General features: G+C 36.7%; 1 protein-coding gene across 19 annotated transcripts in view; it reads left to right on the plus strand.

Annotated features, from left to right (window-relative positions):
- Nucleotides 1-20491, plus strand: part of Shot (dystonin-like protein short stop) — a 103063-nt gene that overhangs the window by 58129 nt on the left and 24443 nt on the right. For 14 of the 19 annotated variants that reach the window (XM_074246693.1, XM_074246683.1, XM_074246684.1 and 11 more), the window contains 7 exons: nt 66-323; nt 602-1175; nt 1748-3442; nt 3512-3595; nt 4430-4651; nt 10068-10183; nt 10637-19976. In XM_074246693.1, the coding sequence (XP_074102794.1) occupies nt 66-323; nt 602-1175; nt 1748-3442; nt 3512-3595; nt 4430-4651; nt 10068-10183; nt 10637-19976 (12289 nt within the window). Of the gene's footprint in view, nt 1-65; nt 324-601; nt 1176-1747; nt 3443-3511; nt 3596-4429; nt 4652-6873; nt 7133-10067; nt 10184-10636; nt 19977-20491 lie in introns of those variants that run through there. The other 5 variants (XM_074246696.1, XM_074246697.1, XM_074246699.1 and 2 more) reach the window with 3 other exon arrangements.

The raw sequence follows: 20491 nt of genomic DNA on the forward strand, positions 1-20491 counted from the left end.
ATTTATTTATTTAATTCTTTATTATTGAATTTGATTGGCTAAGTTAAATTTATTAATATTTACAGCTTGGAACGGTTGCAACGGCTTGCCGAGAAAGTGCATCGTGAAATGAAATCCACGGATAATCGTCTGGAGGAACTGGAGAGACGAGTTGAGGACGAGGCGCGTCGTCTTGATCGTCTTCATCCTCTGGAAGCTAAACATGCAGTCGATTTATTGGAGCAGGATATTCGTAATACAGAGATACAGATTCAGAATATATTCACAGATATTCATACTCTCACTGAAGGAAAGTACAGCCAAGCTGGAGAACTTCACAAAAGGTAAATAATCTTATTTGAAAAAAATTTCAATTTAAAAGTAATTAAAACAATTAATTTCACAAATTTTCGGCAAAAAATTCTTTCAATTTTTTTGTATCTTAAAAATTTGATCTGAAATTTTTTTTTTATTATTTTCATAACACCATCCCTAAATCAGAAATTTTTTACAGTGTTTATTGAAGCATAATTGACTACTATGAATATAAATAATAAAACAAATAAATTTCATATGCATATGATACATTACAAACGATTCAAATTACAATTTTTAATTTCAGAGTGCAGAAATTACATCAACGCTGGGTGGCATTGCGATCTTTGTTGCATAAGCGGCTAGTACAACCACTTTCAGCAGTTTCGTTCCCCGTGGAGGAACGAGTTGTCACCAAGCATCGTACTACCGTCCACGAGACTCGTTTGGTTGACACCAATCCTCACTTCCGTAATTTACATGATTGCATAGATTGGTGCAAGAATAAATTGAAGCAGCTACAAGACGCTGACTACGGATCCGACTTACCAAGTGTCAAAAATGAACTGGACATACATCAGAGAGAGCACAAAAATATTGACCAGTTCCACAGCAAAGTTGACAAATGTATTCATGCCAAAAACAATTTCCATGGAGAGGAGCTCGCTCTCTACAGCCAACACTTGAGTACATTGCAAAAAATTTATTCCGAATTATTGACTACCTCCAATAAAAGAATGTCCGACTTGGACACCTTACATGACTTTATCCAATCAGCCACTGGGGAATTGGTTTGGCTCAATGCCAAAGAAGATATTGAAGTTACACGCGATTGGAGTGACAAAAACTTGAATGTTCAAAGTATCGTCCAATATTATGAGGTAATTATTTTTACTGTTAAATGTTTTTTATGTTCTTCCTTATGAGTATAAAATATTTAAAAAAAAAAAAAAAAAAAAAAAAAAATACTATGTCAAATTTTAAATCATATTTTTTATCATAGAATCAGTCATATATATTAATTTTTACTTATATAGAAACATATTTAGCCATTAAAAAAAAATGACCTTCGTATAATTCAAACATAGATATTTTTAGTATATTAATTTCAAAAATAGCCATAGACAAGCATGTACATAAATAACTACAGAGCGTAATATGTAGTATGGCTCATTAGTACTCACTTAAAAGGTCATTTAATTCTTAACATATGTAAAAATTTTCTCAAGTATTTCTTTTTGTTTATCTTTACTTTTATTACTCATAATTTACAATCATCTGAACAATTATTTAATCATAAAAACACTTTTCAAGCATACATATGGTTCAGGAGCTGAGGTAAATTTATTATCAATAAAAACTTATCTTCATAATTCTATATTCTTAACGCGTCATATCTATACAGTATCCAAACATTACATCTCGCTAATATTAAAATTATTTTTATCAAAAGAGTCTGATGAACGACCTGGAGAAGCGGGAGATCCAATTCTCGGCGGTGCAAGACCGTGGAGAAGCTCTTGTTCTTCAACACCACCCAGCAGCGAAGACAATTGAAGCGTACATGTCAGCAATGCAAAGCCAGTGGGCTTGGCTCCTACAACTCACGCTTTGTCTTGAAGTTCACCTAAAATACGCGACCCAGAGTCAGCAATTTTTCAAGGACGTCCAGCAAGCTGAGCAGTGGATCTCAAAGCGTGATGAAGTGCTCAACACCATCTACTCCCAATCAGACTTTTCTCTGGACGAGGGTGAGCGACTTCTCAAGGGAATGCAAGAATTGCGCGAAGAATTGAACAGTTACGGCGACAACGTCCAGCGATTGGTAGACCAGGCTGGTAACATCGTGCCGATGAAGCAGCGAAGACATCCTGTCACCCGACCACTCCAGGTGACGTGTATCTGCACCTACAAGCAAGCCAACATGTCAATCGATAAGAACGAGCTCTGTACGCTTTATGACAACTCTGGACGTGTAAAATGGCGGGTCAAAAATTCTCTAGGGGTTGAATCGCCAGTTCCTGGAGTTTGCTTCACCCTTCAGCCGCCGGACAAAGACGCGTTAGACGCCGCTGAGAGATTACGACGTCAGTACGATCGCAGTGTCTCGCTTTGGCAGCGAAAACAACTGCGTCTCAGACAGAATATGATTTTCGCGACCATCAAGGTCGTAAAAGGATGGGATTTACCTCAATTTTTGGCGATGGGTCAAGATCAACGGACTGCTATCAGGAGAGCTCTCAACGAAGATGCCGAGAAGTTACTGTCTGAAGGTGACCCTGCAGATCCGCAGTTGAGAAGGCTAAAGCGAGAGATCGCTGACGTCAATAGACTTTTCGATGACTTTGAAAAACGTGCGAGAGCTGAAGAAGAGTCTAAGAACGCTGGAAGAATTTTTACCGACCAGGTATCTGCATTGCAGCAGGCTCTGGATGAAGCCGAGAGGGTTTTGAATATTCGCATCGCGTCACCGCTACCACGTGACCTGGACAGTTTGGAGCACATGGTACTGGAGCACAAAGATTTCGAGCAGAAATTACAACGTCTAGCTCCCGACTACGAACAAGTGCAACAAACCTTCAGGGGAATTACTTTGAAGACACCGGTGATGCGCAACAAGCTCGACAATGTGATGAGCAAGTGGAACCAGCTGTGGAACGTCAGCAATTTGTACATCGAGCGGCTCAAGTGCATCGAGATCGTGCTGTCCGGGCTTGAAGAGAACACTTCTGGAATAACTGAGCTGGAAATTAAGTTGGCTTCTTACAGTGAGCTTCCTTCTGATGTCAAAGGTCTGCAGATTGTTCTGGAAGATCTAATGATCTTGCAAAACGCGATCTCTCAACAGCAGATATCTATTGATCAGTTGAATGACGATGCTCACAACGCGAGGAGACTTGTTGAAAAGTCAAGGCCTGGTCACCGTGGTCCACATAGCGACATGGATCGTTTAGATGCTGAGGTCAATAGGTTGAATGCCAGGTGGACGAATATTTGTGGACAACTGGTAGATAGACTCAGGAGTGCAGAAACTGCTTACGGCCTCGCGCAGCAATATCACAGCTCTTATCAGAATGAGGTTGATTTTGTTGATGAAAGCTACTGCAAGCTTGAATCTACTCCTGCTCAAGAATTAGAAACAGCTAAGGTAATTTTTTTTTAATTATGAAATGATAAAAACTTTTAAAATTTAAATTAATTATATATTTTATTTCAGAATCTGTTGAACAGAGTTTGCGATCGCGCAGCAGCGATTGAAGTCGTCAATGTTACCGGAGGAAGACTGATCCGTGAAGGCAAGGTAAGATGAAGAAAACATAATTACAACCTATGCTCTAGCCTTATAAATAGCCTTAGCCTATGGAATGAATGAGTGAGTGTACGACCGAGTTAAATATTTTTATAAATTACAACCATAAGCATACACTGTATAAAACCATACTAGTATTAAGATCATTTGTAAATTTTTATACACAATGTACCTTTCAGCGGACGACACTTGAGTATCATACGTGTGACTTCTCTGCATGGTCATACGTTTTTTGGGATTTTTTTATTTCTCATGTTAATATAATATTTTTTCTGTTTCTACTCACTAAATAGGTATCAAACATTTATCAAAATTATTCACTGTGATTAATCAAAATTTTTACATTGACAAAATTAAAAAAATTTTTTATAATTATAACTCACTTAATTGAACAAATTAAAATGAGTAGCATGATTGAGTGGTTTTCGGGTTGGTGGTGGTGAAACTGGTGATGGATGCTTGGATATTACTAAAATTCCCATAGAATTGAAATTAACATTTATATCATTAACTATAAATTTTGATGTTTTAAAAAATCCAGTGTGGTATTAAATAATGATTAATAATTATTCAAAATTAATTTATTAATATTTTAACATTATTAATTAAAAAAAAAAAAAAGTTAATAATTAATTAAAAATAATTACGACACTGGGTTAAATAAGTCTGAAAATGAAATTGTTGTTTTTTTGTAATTGCGGTAGTGGTAGTTGTAAGTAGAACCCGTATTAGATAAATCCTTGCTTATTATCGTGCCGGACGCTAACTCGTAGAGAAATTAGATATCTAATTTACTAACCATAACGGACTAACCGGCCTCTGTAGATCTACGGCCAGCGGCTCAGAGCGTTCAAGGAACAGCTTGAAGAGCTTTGTCCATCGCTGGATGCATCTGTCAAAAGACCGAGACGTGATTCCGTGACAACTGTCGACGTAATTGCTCACGATCTCGACAATCTCAACAGGCGATACTCCACGCTCGTCAGCCTCTGTCGCGAGCTTATGCTTAAATTTGCTCACCAGTATCCCGAAGACATTTCTCTGCAGGTAAGCACATTAATTATCTTTTATTTATATATTTTTACCCACACATTTATTACTTGTTCTAAAGTAGAACTCGAGTTCTAGTTAGACTCGCCAACAAATTTTAAACATTTAAATAGACACTATACTCTATAGATAGTTCTCCAGAAGTTTAAGAAGCAATTAAAGAGTATTAATTAGGTGGGTCGATTGTTCTACTTAGCAATTGGATAATAATTTTTAAAATTTCGAATTTTTTTACCTGAAAAATTTTATTGAAAATTAAAGTTTAAAATAATTGACTAAACAAATTTAAAAAAAAATTATTCTCATTGATAATTTCTTGAATTGTTAACGTCAAGTGTTTTGTCAATACGTCAGCGTGAAGAAAGTTAAGTGAAGAGTACGTAAACTCTTAACCGGTTTCAAGATGTTTACTTTTATTAAAATCATAATATCGTAGGTTAGCCCCTTGATTATGACAGCTCGAAAAAATCAGCCAAGACAACTTGTCAGCTCTTTGGATGTTGTTACTTATTACACATAAATTAAAAAATCGCAATGTTCATATTTACATTTACATTAACATTTATAAATGACATCATGTTAATTAAAAAAATCATTAATGACGTAATGAGTATCATTTATTATTATATTTTTTTAAATATTTATAGCTCAGTACTTAATTATTTTCCTTGAGAGCTATGGTCACTAAGTGTGTCAATATCACTTAATTAAGCGTACATATTTATAAATAATCATAAATCAGTGCATGTACTATATAAAATGACATATTCTTGGTAAATAAAAAAAAAAGATAATTCATTTTATTTTCTTCAACATGCTTTTATCAAACAAGTTTTTTCCAACCATGGAAAATAATTACTTATCATTAATCATTGTCATTATTAATCTATTAAGTACTTGTTTTATGAAGATAAAATTATCGAGCCGGTATGGCTTAATTATTTCATTTAATACTGTTAGTTATATTTATATTAATTACTAATTTGATATTTATCGAGGTAAGGTGCGAGTATTTTATCTTTGGGCGTTTTCAGGATCAATAAGCGCGAGATTGCAGTAGAGGGTCGTCGGCGCGAGTTAACATGTTGCGAATAGACGTGTTAACGTGGGTAGACTTTGTCCTTGTTCATATTTACATTTAATTTTGATTCATTCGTTTTTTCCATAAATGAAGAGTTTTATTTCATTTTATAATTCTTACGTCAGATGATATTGTAGTCGCGTATGATGCGCGCGATTCGTTTCCGTTAATTAAATTTAATTGAGGCTGAGCAAAACACGTGGCGAATTTCACAGATTAAAAATAAATTACACAATCGTTTGCATGATTTAATTAATAAATACAGTATTTTTATCTTGAGAATTATTTTGGGTAATTAATTAATTAAGAGGCATTGGAATGACGTTTTTTTTTTTTTTGTAATATCGAAAAATTGACCTTAGCAAATAGTCGGTAGTTTGATAAATTGCTCTACAGTTTTCTTGTAAATATCGAGATATTTTTTTATTTTCACTAAATCAATCACTATCAATGACAAAAAATTATGATTGATAATTTTATATTTATATTTATAATTATTTGATAGACTTGAAAATAATAAGTTAATAAATTCATTAATATCGAAATAAGTTCACGGACAGTGATATCAAATGTTCTCATTTTTAAAAATGATATTCAAAATTTTTTGTGACGAATATTAAATTTTTTTTTTTTAAGAAACTAAAATTTACAAGTCAAAAATGTTTTAATTTTTTAAAAAAGTCAATTTTTTTTTTTAATTTTTTTCAATCGTTTCAATGTGTTAAATTATTTTATTTTATATTAGAATTATTTGTACATCTTTTATTTAATTCTTGTACTAGACATTCTTAAATAACTGTCACATCATTCATAATATTTACTTACTAATAAAATTTCAATTTTATTTTGCCGAAATTTATAAATAAAAAATCTACTAGTATAGATTGCGCAGTGAATTCGTGGCCACGCGGACATCTTCTGACTCAGTCGCCTGAGCAAGTTGAAACAGTCAACATCGCGTTGTTTATTATTCGTGGGAAAAATATATTTTTTAGTAAACGAAATGAAATTTGATACCAGTTAAATTTAATTGAATTAAAGATGACTCAGTGGCTACCTGTGATTCAATACCTGTGATGTAATTAATGATAATTGTCAATAAAAAATTCTCTAGTTCCTTCTATTCAACACTACTGCTGCGATCAAAAACCAATTAACAAATAAATAACTTGAATTTTTAAACGATAAGATAATAGAAAAATGTAATTACTAGTTATTGACAAGCCGAGGACGTGGCATGCAATTGGTATAGAATCTAAAGTTAGTTTATAAATAAGTGTTACAGCAGTGATACAAGTTTTAGTGAGAGTTCATTTTTTTATTTTTATTTAAAAATATAATGCCGATATAATATATTTTGGTTGGCAATGCTGCCGGAAAGACGGATTGTTTATCAGGTAAATTTACAACACACCTAACTCAGACTCACACTCGGAATAAATGTCAACTCACGTGGATAAAGTCACTCTGATTATCAACAATAATCGATAACGGGTATCGTGTAAATTATGTCAGTTATTTAATGCAAAAAGTAACAGATGTCTGACATGTTTTTTAATAAATATTATTACGAATAAAAAAATCAATAATATAAATTTAATTTCTTTCAATTTTTCGCGATATTTTAATTTAGCTTTGTTAACATTACTTTAATTCTCTAATGAAGTAAAATGCTTCCTTTTTATTTTTTAAATATTTTAATAAATAAATTCAAATTTTTAAAGATATGTGAATTAACGTGCACATTTTTTAAAATTCTATTTCTATTAAATTTAATTTTATAATAAATTTTTACAACAATAATAAAACAAGCGATTCTAAAAATTTAAACAATCTTAAAATTTTTTTTTCTTACAAATTAATTAAAAAAAATCAATTATAAATTGTTACGAGATTAATTTTTTATATTTCTTCTATAATCATTTATTTTTTTACAAAAATTAAACCTGTCAGACAAATACTAATTTTTATTCTATAAAAGTAAAATACAATTTTTTAGTAAATATTATTAAAATTTAGATTTTTTTCATTAAAATTATATATATCAGCCAAATGTAATAAACGGGTTATTTAAAAAAAAAATTTAATTGCCAAGTACATAATCACTCGCCAAAATTGAGAAAGTCCTTGCAATACATAATTAATCCGTGGAAAACTCGATTTTTAGCAAAAAAACAAGTAATTGTAGACATCAAAGTGATCTAATCGCTATAATTAATAATTGCGCTATTTTATGGCATTTCAATGAATAATTAACTGAAAATGTACTTTAAATTGCTCAATTTATTTCAACTTTTCTTATAATCTGATCTCATTGTATATTATATTAATTTGCGATAAGTATAGCTGATGTAACTAATAGTTTATTGATTGGTCTGTTTATTTTTTTTATTGCTACCGATTTATTAGATTCGAAGGTCAGATAAAAGCGGGAATTGCCTGTGGTTAAATGCAAAATGTGTAATACAATATAATACCGCGTTTTGATGAATCATATCGCCAAGCAGAGCTGGTATATTTTAGTAAACTGGGTAAAATGGCAAACGAAATATACCGATGGCCGAATAAATATTTTAAAGTTTACGTGCTCGCCCCTGTCACTTGTCCAAGTAAAATTTGTTACGTAATTGAGAATCAAGTTCATGGTAATGTCGCCCGTTAAAGATTATGATGTCATTATATCTTTTTTAATTATTCACTGTCACGTTTTTTTTATATTGTCATTCATATATTCAAATAATCAACTTATCGGTTATTATGTCAAAATAAATTTTGTGAATTGTCAATAAATAAAATAAATTTTTTTTTAAATTAAATTTTATTAATTTTATGAGCAATAATTTATATACATTTTTTAAGTACGTTTTTTATATAAGTTAAGTTAAAAAATTACTAAAATTTTGATTTTCAATAGAATTATTTTTTATTAAACTGCACAATTTTTTTATATTAATTTTAATTGCTCTAATTTTGAATATATTATTCAATAATTTTCTTATTTATATACTTTATAAATTTATAAACCAGCAATATGTAAAAAAAAAAAAAACGAGATTCATATTCACTGAAGTGTACCACACGAACGTCCTTAAAAATGCTATTTAAATTCAATAAATAATTGGAAAAATACACCGGATTAATTAGGATATTTAATAACGCGTAATAAATTTAATGGAAATATTAAAATTAAAATTATTTTATTGTAACAATAATAAATAATTACGGGGCTTCTAAATGTCAGTGCAGTGAATTTTGCAGAATCCCCAAGCGTAACTCCTCGATTCTTGACGTACTTAACTCACGATAATATTTATATTAAACATAAACGTGAAGAAGCATGTTGCATACCGGTACGGTGTCTGAACATACTCTAAAAATATTAACAACAACAACTGGCTGAAGCTCACGGAGGCACCCCCGCTTTCTTCATATCTTCTTCACTTCTGTTCACTATATAAGTATACAGGATATATTAAATGAATAAAACACTGTAGTGGGGAATTTTGTTATTTATAGAATAAATCGTAAGATAGAATATATTTTTTGAAATAGTCCGACGCTAGTCTCTCACGGTCGCCGGTTGTCAGAACGTTACCGACTAACTTCACGACTACAGAGACGCCGGTCTCTTCCGTCCGTCAAGCATCAACGATCATCATCATCATCATCCTTTCTTCCTTTCGTCGGTCAAACTACTGCACTCGACTTCCTCGCTCTTGTTTTTTATGTCCAGTCGTTTGCTGGTCAGTCGTTTTAAATGCGATATCTTTATCAGATACGATTATCGTCATACACTTTGCAAACACCGGTTTTGTTTGCATTCGACCAGAATCGCTTGAATAAAAAACTGTTTAGTGCATAAAATTATAGAAATTATTTAAAATTCAGAAATGTGAACCCGGTTTAATAAAATTCACGATTTAAGGTCACGGAAATTTCATATCAGCTTGGACTAATTCTGCAATTGCGTTGATAAACAACTTTATCTTGATAAAAATAAAAATATTTAAAACAATTACGGAATCAATATTAAATCAGCGCTTGTTATGTTACTTGTTACGAATGTTTAAAAATGTTCAGGCGGAAAATTTGAGTTATTTTAAGAAATTGCGGCATCGATAAACGATTATCTCGCGTGAAAAGATAACATTACTTTTAGCCGATGACTCACAACAGTTAAAATGTCAATTTGAATTTGAAGTTTTATGATTTATGATTGATATTTGACAATTATGATTATGAATAGAATTTTAGTTATAATGAATAGTGTCTGGTTGGGATATTTAATCAAAAATGTTGACAGTAACTTATTTGATATCGCTGCTGTTTCAGCGAGCTCTGCAAGAGCAACGACCACTGCGTACATTTCGGACTGAGTTTAATATCTACGAAAGTACAACCAGTGAAGAACGATATACCTCGACTACAACTCATTACACTCAGTCGCAGTAAGTTGAAAAAACAATTATTTTACAAGAAAATTCATGGGTAATTAATTATTGGAAGAAAAAAGTTTTTTTAACATAAAATTTAGAAGTTTGGAACCAATTTGGTTAAATTTTTAGTGAAATGTCATTTAATATTTAAAATCTTAACTTTTAATAAAAATTCTCCATTGAAATTTTTCTATGTTGAATATTTCACCCAGAATTTTTATTTCAAATTTTTAATAAAAATTCTACAATATAAATTTTTGTATTTTAAATATTTTACATAGAATTTTTATTTAAAACTTTTAAAAAATTGAATTTTTTTTCAAATTAAAAATTAAATTATTTGTAAGTTATTAATACACATGAACTTCCTTGACCTTTTGGTAACTCGATGATGCTCTTGAAACAAAAAAAAAAAAAAAAAAAAAAAAAAATAAATAAATAAATAAATAAATAAAATTATTTCAGGTACTCATCTGAACGATATGAATCATCGAACCAAATCCAGAGAGTGTCTTCTCGCGAGACGTCGCCGGTCAAGAAGCCCCATGGGAACCATACAAGTTCCTTTACAACCAACGGCGACGGTATCAGAGAAACAGAAATTGACGGGTCGCGAACCTACAAGACGAGTGTTAACAGCAGTATGCAGATCAACGAGATCAAAAGCCTGCGTAGAAGACAACGCTCGGAAGATAATGGAATTGATGTGGATAACGTGATAGAAGCCCGAGGGATTATCCATCCCACTACCGGGCAAGTCCTCACCGTAGGCGAAGCCATAAGCCTAAGAATTCTGGACGTGAGAAACGGAAGAATAGCGACTTCTATTGACGGAAGAACGAGCGTGACGATAGAAGAAGCTGTCGCGCTGAATCTCATCGACGTAGAACTCGCGCGTCGTCTTCTGGGACCGTGCGGGGTTGTTTCGGAGAAGAATCGCATGTCGCTGCTAGAAGCCATCCAACGGGAACTGTTCGACGCGGAACGGGAGAAGAGCGAGGACCGTGTCAAGGTAACATGTGTGTCTACAGCCGGAATTAGTGTTGCCGATGCGATGCGTCAGGGTTTGTTGGACCCGGAGACAGGTCTATTTGTCACAGATAATGGCGAAATGATGACCATCCAGGAAGCCTACAGTCGAGGCTTCATTACCAAGATTAATACTACCGTTAAGATAAAACGAGGTGCACTGGCCCTCGCTGACGCCATTTCTCAAGGCTTGGTCGACGACAGACTGGGTCAGATTATTGACAGAAACACCGGGGAAAGTTATCTGCTGGACGAGGCGATCCAGCGAGGTATTATTGATCCAGATGTGCGCGAAATTGTCGATGTAAGAAACGATACAAAAATAACAATTACCGAGGCGATTAACCAGGGTATTATAAACGTCAAAAACGGAAAGTATGTGCAAGGTTTTAGTTTGGAAAAGCTGTCCTTCAAAGAAGCTCGGAGACGTCAGCTGATCGTGAAGCCAATGACGCTCAAGGATTGCTGCGATTTGGAGGTAATAGACGACAAAGGTAAAATTTTTAGTCCTAATCATACTCGTAAACTTGGTATTTTAGAAGCTATTTCTTGCGGCGTTCTAGATACTGATAACATTAAATCCGTTTCAGACACTAGGTCTGGTGATTTACTTACTCTTTCAGATGCCATAGCTAGTGGTATTATTAAAGTCGATTGCGGACGTTACGTTAACTTGAAAACCCATGAAGAACTGAGTATTCCCGAAGCTGTTGATCGTGGGTTGATAACCTCAGTTGCTCAAAAGTCCATTTTTGACATTGACGGGTTCAAAGATCCTATTTCTGGGGAGTTTATTAGTCTTAATGCGGCCTTGTTGAAAGGCTTGATCAGTCCTAAGTCTGGGGGTTCGTTTGTGGTAGATTTAAAAACAGGTCGCGCGGTTTCCTTCAACGAAGCCGTGAAATCTGGGCACGCGCGTCCAGAAGTCATGGAAATGTTGAATCGCGGTATTGGTGTGACGGAAAATGGTAAAGAAATTAGTGTGCTAGAGGCGGTATTGTTTGAATTGCTGGATCCTAAGACAGGACAACTGTTGGACCCGCGATCGAAGAAACCTGTCCCGCTGGAAGATGCGATTAAACGCGGATTGATAACTCCAGATGGTGCTGCTTTGTTGGCCAGTCTTTTGAATATCACTGTTACCACTCAGACGGTAACCAAAACGATAAAGCGTTACGTTACGGTGACGGAAACTGGAGAGACTATCACGCGAGATTACAAAATTTCTTACAGGGAAGCTATTAGTCGTGGGCTGATAGACGAAAGAACTGGTGAATTCACTGATCCTGACTCTGGTAGACACTTTAATTTGAGTGAAGCCATTGATCAGGGCTTGCTAAGTGCTCCCGAAGCGCGAGAAACCGAGCGACCTTCGCCCAAAAAGACTCGCGATTCCCCGTCTAAGCAAATGGTCTTCGAGAGCACTCTTTACGCAAAAGTTAACGACCTTACGCCCACGCCACCGCCTCGTAAAAAGCTTGCTTCTCCTCCCCGAGCTATCGGCACTACTACGACTATTATTACCCACGATTTAGTTCAGCCTGATAATGATGTGCGTGTTAACAACTCAACAATCATTTCCGTCGGTGTAGATTCTTCCAAAGAGTCGTGTGAAATAATAACCGATTCCTCGGAAAAATCGAGTCCCTCGCCTACCAAAAACCGTTCGATGAACGACCACGTCAGTACCGTTTTTATAAAGTCTAACGACGATGTTAAAAAATCAGTGTCTTTAAAAATAGAAAAGAACTTGCGTAATTTGACCAACGAAATAGAGACATTTATTGAAAAAGAATCTGAATCTGTTGAGAAAGAAGTCTTTGAACTTCCGTCCGATGGGTGGATGCTCGGAGACGCGATTGACCAGAGATTGTTTGATCCAGTTACTGGTTTGTTCATTATTTATGGTACAGACAGGCTTGTTTCGTTTGAAGAGTGCATAAAACTTGAGATAATCAATCCTCACTCTGCAGTGGTTGTTGATCCAAACAACAGCAGACATGTTTCGTTGATCCGTAGTTTGGAAAAAGGTATTCTAGACGCTACGGGGCATTACGTTCATCCACGGAAAATGACGATGAAAGATGCAATTGACCAGGGGCTGGTCATTTTATATCGCAAGTCGAGCGAAGTTGACCAATCTAACGCGCGAATGATTCAAATCACGAAAGTTACCGGCAAACCTGACAGGGTTAAGGTCACGACTGCTGATAATCTGTCCCAAGATGTCAAAGTTTCTAATTCTAACGAAATATCTTTAGATCCTGTTCAAGTAAGTCCGGGTGTTATTTATGATCCTGAAACTGCTTTAGTAATCTTCACTGAATCTGGTCAGTCGTCCAATATTCTGACGGCTGTGAGTGAAGGAACTTTGGGAACGGAAGCTATTTTAGTGAAAGATCCAGAAACGGGCAAGGAAATTAGTATGGCGAAAGCGGTTGAGAAGAATATAGTTAACCCTAAAACAGGAATTTATGTAGACGAGGCTGGTCGTAAGATTTCGTTGAGTGACGCTGCCAAATTCGGATTGATTGCTGTTGTTGGAGCTCCTCTGGTTGCCGCGGCAGCTGCTGTGGAAGCTGTCAAGAAGGCGATGATCAAAGATCCTAAGACTGGTGAAAAGATTCCGAGAGAAGTCGCGATTGAAAGGGGTCTTGTGACTCCAGATAAAGTCAACCAGAAATTCGTGACTAGTGTCAAAGAATCCAATGGAGAAGATGGGCTTGTCGAAGTGTTGAATAAAGATGTTGTTACTAATCAATTCAATAAATTGATCACTGAGAAACATGTTGAAAAGGCTGAAAAGAAGGAAGTTAACGATATTACTCATGATTTTACTGATCAAGTAGACAAAGCACCTAGTTTAGCAGAACAAACACGCACTAGAGTCACTACAGAGCCCAAGTATCAAGTGACTATTGGTACAGCAAAGACGATTCCTAGCCCAGAAATAGAAGCCAAAGCAATCGTGCTTCAAAAAATGCGTAAGAAAGTGCTGACTCCTAAAGAAGCTGAAGAAACTGGCTTAATTGACAGAGATACAGCTGAAATTTTGGAAACAACTGTGTTGAAAAACGGCGAATTTGATTGTAGCAGTGGAAAAGTCACTGACCCGCAACGCGGTGATGTTATTTCTATCAATGAAGCTGTAGAGCGTGGTATTGTAGACCCAGAGAGTGGAAATATTTTAGTTCCACTAGCTCGCAGTCTTTCTATTCCCGGGTTGTACAATCAAGGCCTTCTAGAACGTGAAGAAGGCAAGGTGGTTCATCCCGAAACCGGGCAGCATCTGTCGTTGAAAGAAGCAATCGTCTGTGAAATAGTAGATCCCCTTTCGACAATGACTTCGCAGAACGGTAAAAAATTAACGTTACAGTCCTCAATCGAGTGTGACGATATCGACGCTGATAAATCGGTTGTACATAGCGAGAAGGGTGATTTGAATCTCGTGGAAGCTACCGAGCTGAACAAGTTTGATGAAGTAGAATCGATGAGTGCCGTATCATTGCCCCCTGTAGGTATGACTTTTTCGGTTGCTTTGCAACGTGGATTAGTAAATACTGCTGAACAGATAGTAACACATCCATTGACTGGCCAACAGTTTACAGTAGACGAAGCTATCAAAAATGAATTTATTATGTCTTTACCATATCCAGCTGCACCTGAAAGTATTGAAGTAACAAAAGTCCTCAAGGCTGGTCTTATTAACAAAGATAAGGCTGCGTTCAATGATCCAAAGACTGGACGTACTATTCCAATAAATGAGGCCTTAGAGTCCGGTCAATTGGTTGTTGGATCTAAATCTAAAACCGAAAGTAGTACCATAACTGCCATTGTAGAGACATTAACTTCGTACCAAACTGTCACGACGAAAACGATTCAACTTTCTCCCGGTTATTCGCTGCTTGATTCGAATCAAGTGCAGAACATCAAAACTGGAGAGATTATTTCGATGGCTGATGCCCAGAAGCAGGGAATTGTTAAAGATGAAGAATCAGAGGATCAGGCTGTTAAAGTACCGTTTAGCGACGCTGTTGAACAAGGATTGGTTGACATGAACGCTGGTACATTCACGAATCCAGATACGAGAGCTGTTATGTCGATAGGGCAAGCAATTGAAGATGGTATTCTTGATACTAAACCAGAAGATTCGCAACAGTCAAGTACTAGTATGACAGTCCTAGAAGCAGCCAACCAAATTTACGATGAAAAAACAGAGAAGTTCAAAGATCCAAAGACCAATAAATCATACAGTTTGACAGAAGCAATGGAAGTTGGGCTTATTGAAGCGGATTCTCTGGTTTATGACGTCAAATCATCGGTTCAGATTACGACTAAAGAAGCTGTTGAGCGTGGCTTACTGGATCCTATGACTGGAAAAGTCAAAAACGAGCGAGGAAACTCGATTTCTATTGCAGATGCAGCTAAGCTTGGACTTTTAGCAGTCATTGCTGCACCTGTTCTGGCTGGAAAAGCTATCGTAGATGCTGTCAAGAATCGAAAATCTGCAGATAGACGTCCTACGATGTTACCGGTTCCAGAAAGTCCTGCTCACCAGCCTCAAATTAAAGAAAATAAACTAAAAGAGATAGCAGAAAAGTCGAAAATAAAAGAAAATTTGGTAGCTGAAAGCAAAGAAAGTGAACGAATGGACGTCTCTCTAGATTCAGAATCTCATCCAGTTCAAATTACTCTTGAAGAAGCTATCGAAAATGATCTTATAGACCCTAGTTCATGTAAAATAGTAATCGGACAACGCGAATTGCCTTATACTGTCCAAACCGCCTTAGATACTAACGAAATTCAACTTACCGAAACAATCGTTGTTCTCAACCAAACACGGATCAGTATAATCGAAGAAAAACCCCGATTTAGAATAGAAATATTCCGTAACTTGACGACTCAATATCTATCAGATCATGGAGTCTACGACTTAGAATCTGATAAATTCTTAGACCCTTACTCTGAAACAACAATAGCTTTTAATGAGTTCGTACTTGATCTAGAAATATTCGACCCCGACAACGTCTGGGTGAAAGATTTGTCTAGTAAAACTAACGAGTATGTTTCTTTACGCGAAGCTATTAATAAACCTCTAGTAGATAGAAACATCGGCTACATGGTTGACCCGAAGAGCGGTAAAAAAATTCCGTTCTGCGAAGCTGTACAAGCTGGAATGATTATCCAACGACCTGTCAATCGAGAAGAGTCTTTATCACTGACTCTGCAAGAAGCCATTCAATCAGGAATTTGTGACTCAGTAAGCGGCAATTTGCAAGACCCAAGATCTGGCGAACAATTATCTTTGGCCGATGCAGTAGAAAGTGGTTTAATAGACGTCGACTCGGTGAGCATCCGTAATCCGGCTAACGACGAAATCATTCCACTTGCAGAGGCTGTCGAATCTGGAGTCGTGGATTTGGCTCGCGGTGTCATAGTTAACATTGAAACGCACTCTAAAGTTAGTATAAGAGAAGGATTCTTGAAGGGTCTTGTTCTTCCAGGGCTACGGAAGCCAATTTCTCTGGAAGCGGTGATAACAAAAGGCTGGTACGACTCTCAGTCAGGAAACATTAAGGATCCAATGACTCAGCAGTTAATAGATATCGACGAAGCAGTAGGTCGCGGAATAGTCGACGCATTTATAACCGAGTGTCAGGACACCAAAGCCGGGTCTTTCTTGTCCCTGGACGACGCTTTGACTGTCAAACTCGTTAACCCAAAGACTGGTCGACTTCGCGATACCAAGGCTGGTGAATTATTACCACTTGATGTTGCATTAGACAAAAAGCTTATTATTACGACGCCATTTGTGCCTTCATTCATTGATGTCATTATACAGGAATACTATTCACCAAAAACTGGTCTCGTTCTCAATCCAATGACTGGTGACGAATCAACGATGAAACACGCTCTAACAACGGGGTATGTCGATAGCAGAATGATCAAAATCAAAGATGATCGTAGTGAAACAGTCGCTTCATTGCGAGATGCAGAAAAGAGTGGACTGATTGATTTGGAGAAGGGTGTTTTGTTACATCCACATTCTATGACTCTTGATGTGGCGCTGGAAAAAGGCTACATTTTGAATACAACCAAGCCTTGGACATTGCAAGAAGCTCTGGCTCACCAGAGTTATAATCCCATTACCGGAAGGTTTTTGATGGACGGCGATAGATTGCCTTTAGAAGAAGCAATCACTAAAGGACTGATTAGCCATGATAGCCCTTCTGTGAAAGACCCGAGATCTGGAGATGTAATAACACTCAGCGACGCCATTAAGTTCGGACTGATTGATCCTAAATCTGGTACAGCCTTAGATCCATCCACCGGCACAGCTCTGTCGCTTACAGACGCGATGGATCGTGGATTGGTTGTTCCCGCAAAACGTAAAATATCTTTGCCGGAAGCTGTTTTCAAAGGCTTCTATGACCCCAAGACCGGTCAGTTCACGAGTCTTGAAACACGAGAAAGATTGCCCACCGATCGTGCTATCAAAGAAGGCGTCATAGATCCAACTTCAGCGATCGTCAGAGACCAGCACGGAGAACTGATTACATTCAGCAAAGCCATAAAAGACAGAATTATCGATCCTAAGTCTGGAACAGTGATTACTGAAGAAGGAAAAACTATGGACTTCCATGAAGCTTTTGAAAAAGGAGTTTTACTCGAAGCTCGGCGACCTATGAGTTTCAGTGAAGCTATTCTCAAAGGCATTCTCGACAGAAAGACAAACTTGTTCTTGGATCCACGTACTGGCACTTATCTGACAATCGCTCAGGCAATTGAGAAGCATCTAATCGACGCTGATTCAGTGACCGTTAAAGACGCGAAAACTGAGTTCTCCAAAAAGATAGCGTTGAAGGAAGCGATAAGAATCGGTCTGTTGAATGGCGCTACTGGCAAAGTCAAAGATTCAACGCAAAATAATCTAGAAATTTCTCTGAGTGAGGCTTATGAAACTGGCATCATCGTAGACAACAAAGCCGCGATCTCTGTGCAGCGTGCTATCCATCAAGGTCTATACGACGATAAAACAGGCAAAATAATCGATCCTAGCACTGGAAGATCAATAACTCTGCACGAAGCGATGAGGATGTGTGTCATCAGTCCCAAGTTAGTTTGCTACTGGGATAAACGTACGGAAACTTTGTTGTCACTCGCGGAAACTTGTCGCGCTGGAGTCATTGATAGACGTACAGGTATGTTCAAAGAACCAGGTGCTAATTGCTCAATTCCTTTGTCAATGGCTCTACAATTGGGTCTGATTGTTGACATTGAAGGTGCTGGTTTCAGTCTTTACGAGGCAGTACATATGGGAATGTACGACGTACCTTCCGGTAAATTTATCCATCCTTTAACGAACAAAAAATTGACTTTATCTGAAGCCTGTCAGGCTGAATTGATCAATCCTGTAATATCCTTCGTTAAAAATTCCAAAACAAATCGGTACATTCCTTTGTCTGAAGCAATTTCCGAAGGCATTATCGACGATGTTCGCGGTACCTACACTCAAGTAGAACTCAACAAAACGATTAACCTAGTAGAAGCCAAAAATAAAGGCTTCATCGTTCCTTCTAACCGACCAATTTCTATCGAAGACGCTGTAAAATGCGGTCTTTATCGCGCTGACAATGGAAAGTTCATTGATCCTAGCACTAATGCCTTCTGCGACATTGTCCAAGCCATTAATTCCGGTTTAATAGATCCTGATACCACTGCTCTGAAAGATACCACTAGCGGGCAAATAAAATCCTTGCAGCAGGGAATTTCTGATGATACTATCGACGTTTTTAGGGGACAGATTTTAGATCCTAAGACAAAGCGCTCTTACACTATTGACATTGCGTTAGAACGCGGGTTACTCGTGACTATTGACAAACCTCTGACGCAACAGACAGAACGTAAAAACTCTTTAGAACTACAGAACGCTAAAGAGAAACTAGTTAAGGAGTGTAGTATTGAAGAAGCCGTAAGATTTGAGCTTCTGAATCCCACCAAGTGCTTCGTGAAAGACCCGAAAACGGGTAAGTTTATAATCTTGAGCAAAGCGTTGGCTGACGATCTCGTTAACGCGTCCAAGCGAGGAACCATTGATCCTCAAAGTGAGAAAATGACGCAACGTATAGTGCGTTTCGAAGAAGTAAACGTGTATTTGGTAGAGCCGATTTCCTTTGACCTGGCAGTAGAGCGAGAAATTTTGAGCATCGAAACGGCAAAACTCACTGATCCTATTACCAATGAAGAGATAACCCTTAAAGAATCGGTTTCTCGCGGGATTATCGATTCAGACACCGTTCTGATAAAAGACTTCCAGAAGAAGAAGTTGGTGACCCTACCAGAGGCCTTTAGGAAGGGAATAATGGACGGTGAGAAGGGCAGCGTTCTCGACACTGAAACTTCTAAATTAAACTCGCTGTCGAAGGCAGTTGAGTCTGGACTTTTGACCACCCAGAAACGTGGACTGTCCTTCATTGAAACGCTTGAATTCGGTATTTATAACCCTACCACAGGTGCATTTAGCGACCCTTTTACTGTGACGTCGTTGGTAGACCGAAAACGGCTGACACTGAGCCAAGTATTAGAGTCAGGCTTAGTTGACCCTTCGACGACGGTGATAAAAGACCCTGTGACTGGAGAAATATCAAGTCTCTTAGAAGGGATTAATGAGGGCAAGATCGACCCTGTTGCCGGTAGATTCCGGCTTGATTCTCAGCCTGATCTTAACTTCCTGCAGGCCTTGGACAGGGGCTTCATACTCGCAGCAGAAGCGAGGGTAAGTCACATGGTATACGTAAATGTTACATGTCTTCTAATAGCTTGCCGGCCAGGTTACGGTCTTCTGCATTACGCTTCAAAATTTATTATTTATATCGTACCCTTATACAATGACACTGAGGGTTTTTTGTTAATTAATTATTAATATTTATTTATTTATTATTTGATAATCTGAAGCAGAGTTGCATGGTCCTTGGACCTACTCTACAAGATCATTTACATTAAAACTTCAATAGATCAATAGATCAATCAATCAATCAATCAATCAATCAATCAATCAACTCTACTCTACTCTCAATAACTCTAAATATTGTTTTGGTTTTATGATTTTAAAATCATATATGTTATGTTTCATTTACGATATCGTGACACCGTCATATATCTGAAAGTAAAATCCAAAAATATATAATAAATACGCCTGCTTATAACAAGAGTCGTACAATTAAATAAACGACTACTCTACCTTCATATCTGCTTAATCATTTTGCATATAAAAAAAGTGGAAATTTTGTG

This window comes from Cotesia typhae, unplaced genomic scaffold (assembly GCF_013202065.1).
Source record: "Cotesia typhae breed Kobodo isofemale line unplaced genomic scaffold, CoteBio_Ctyphae contig_48, whole genome shotgun sequence".
NCBI lineage: Eukaryota > Metazoa > Arthropoda > Insecta > Hymenoptera > Braconidae > Cotesia > Cotesia typhae.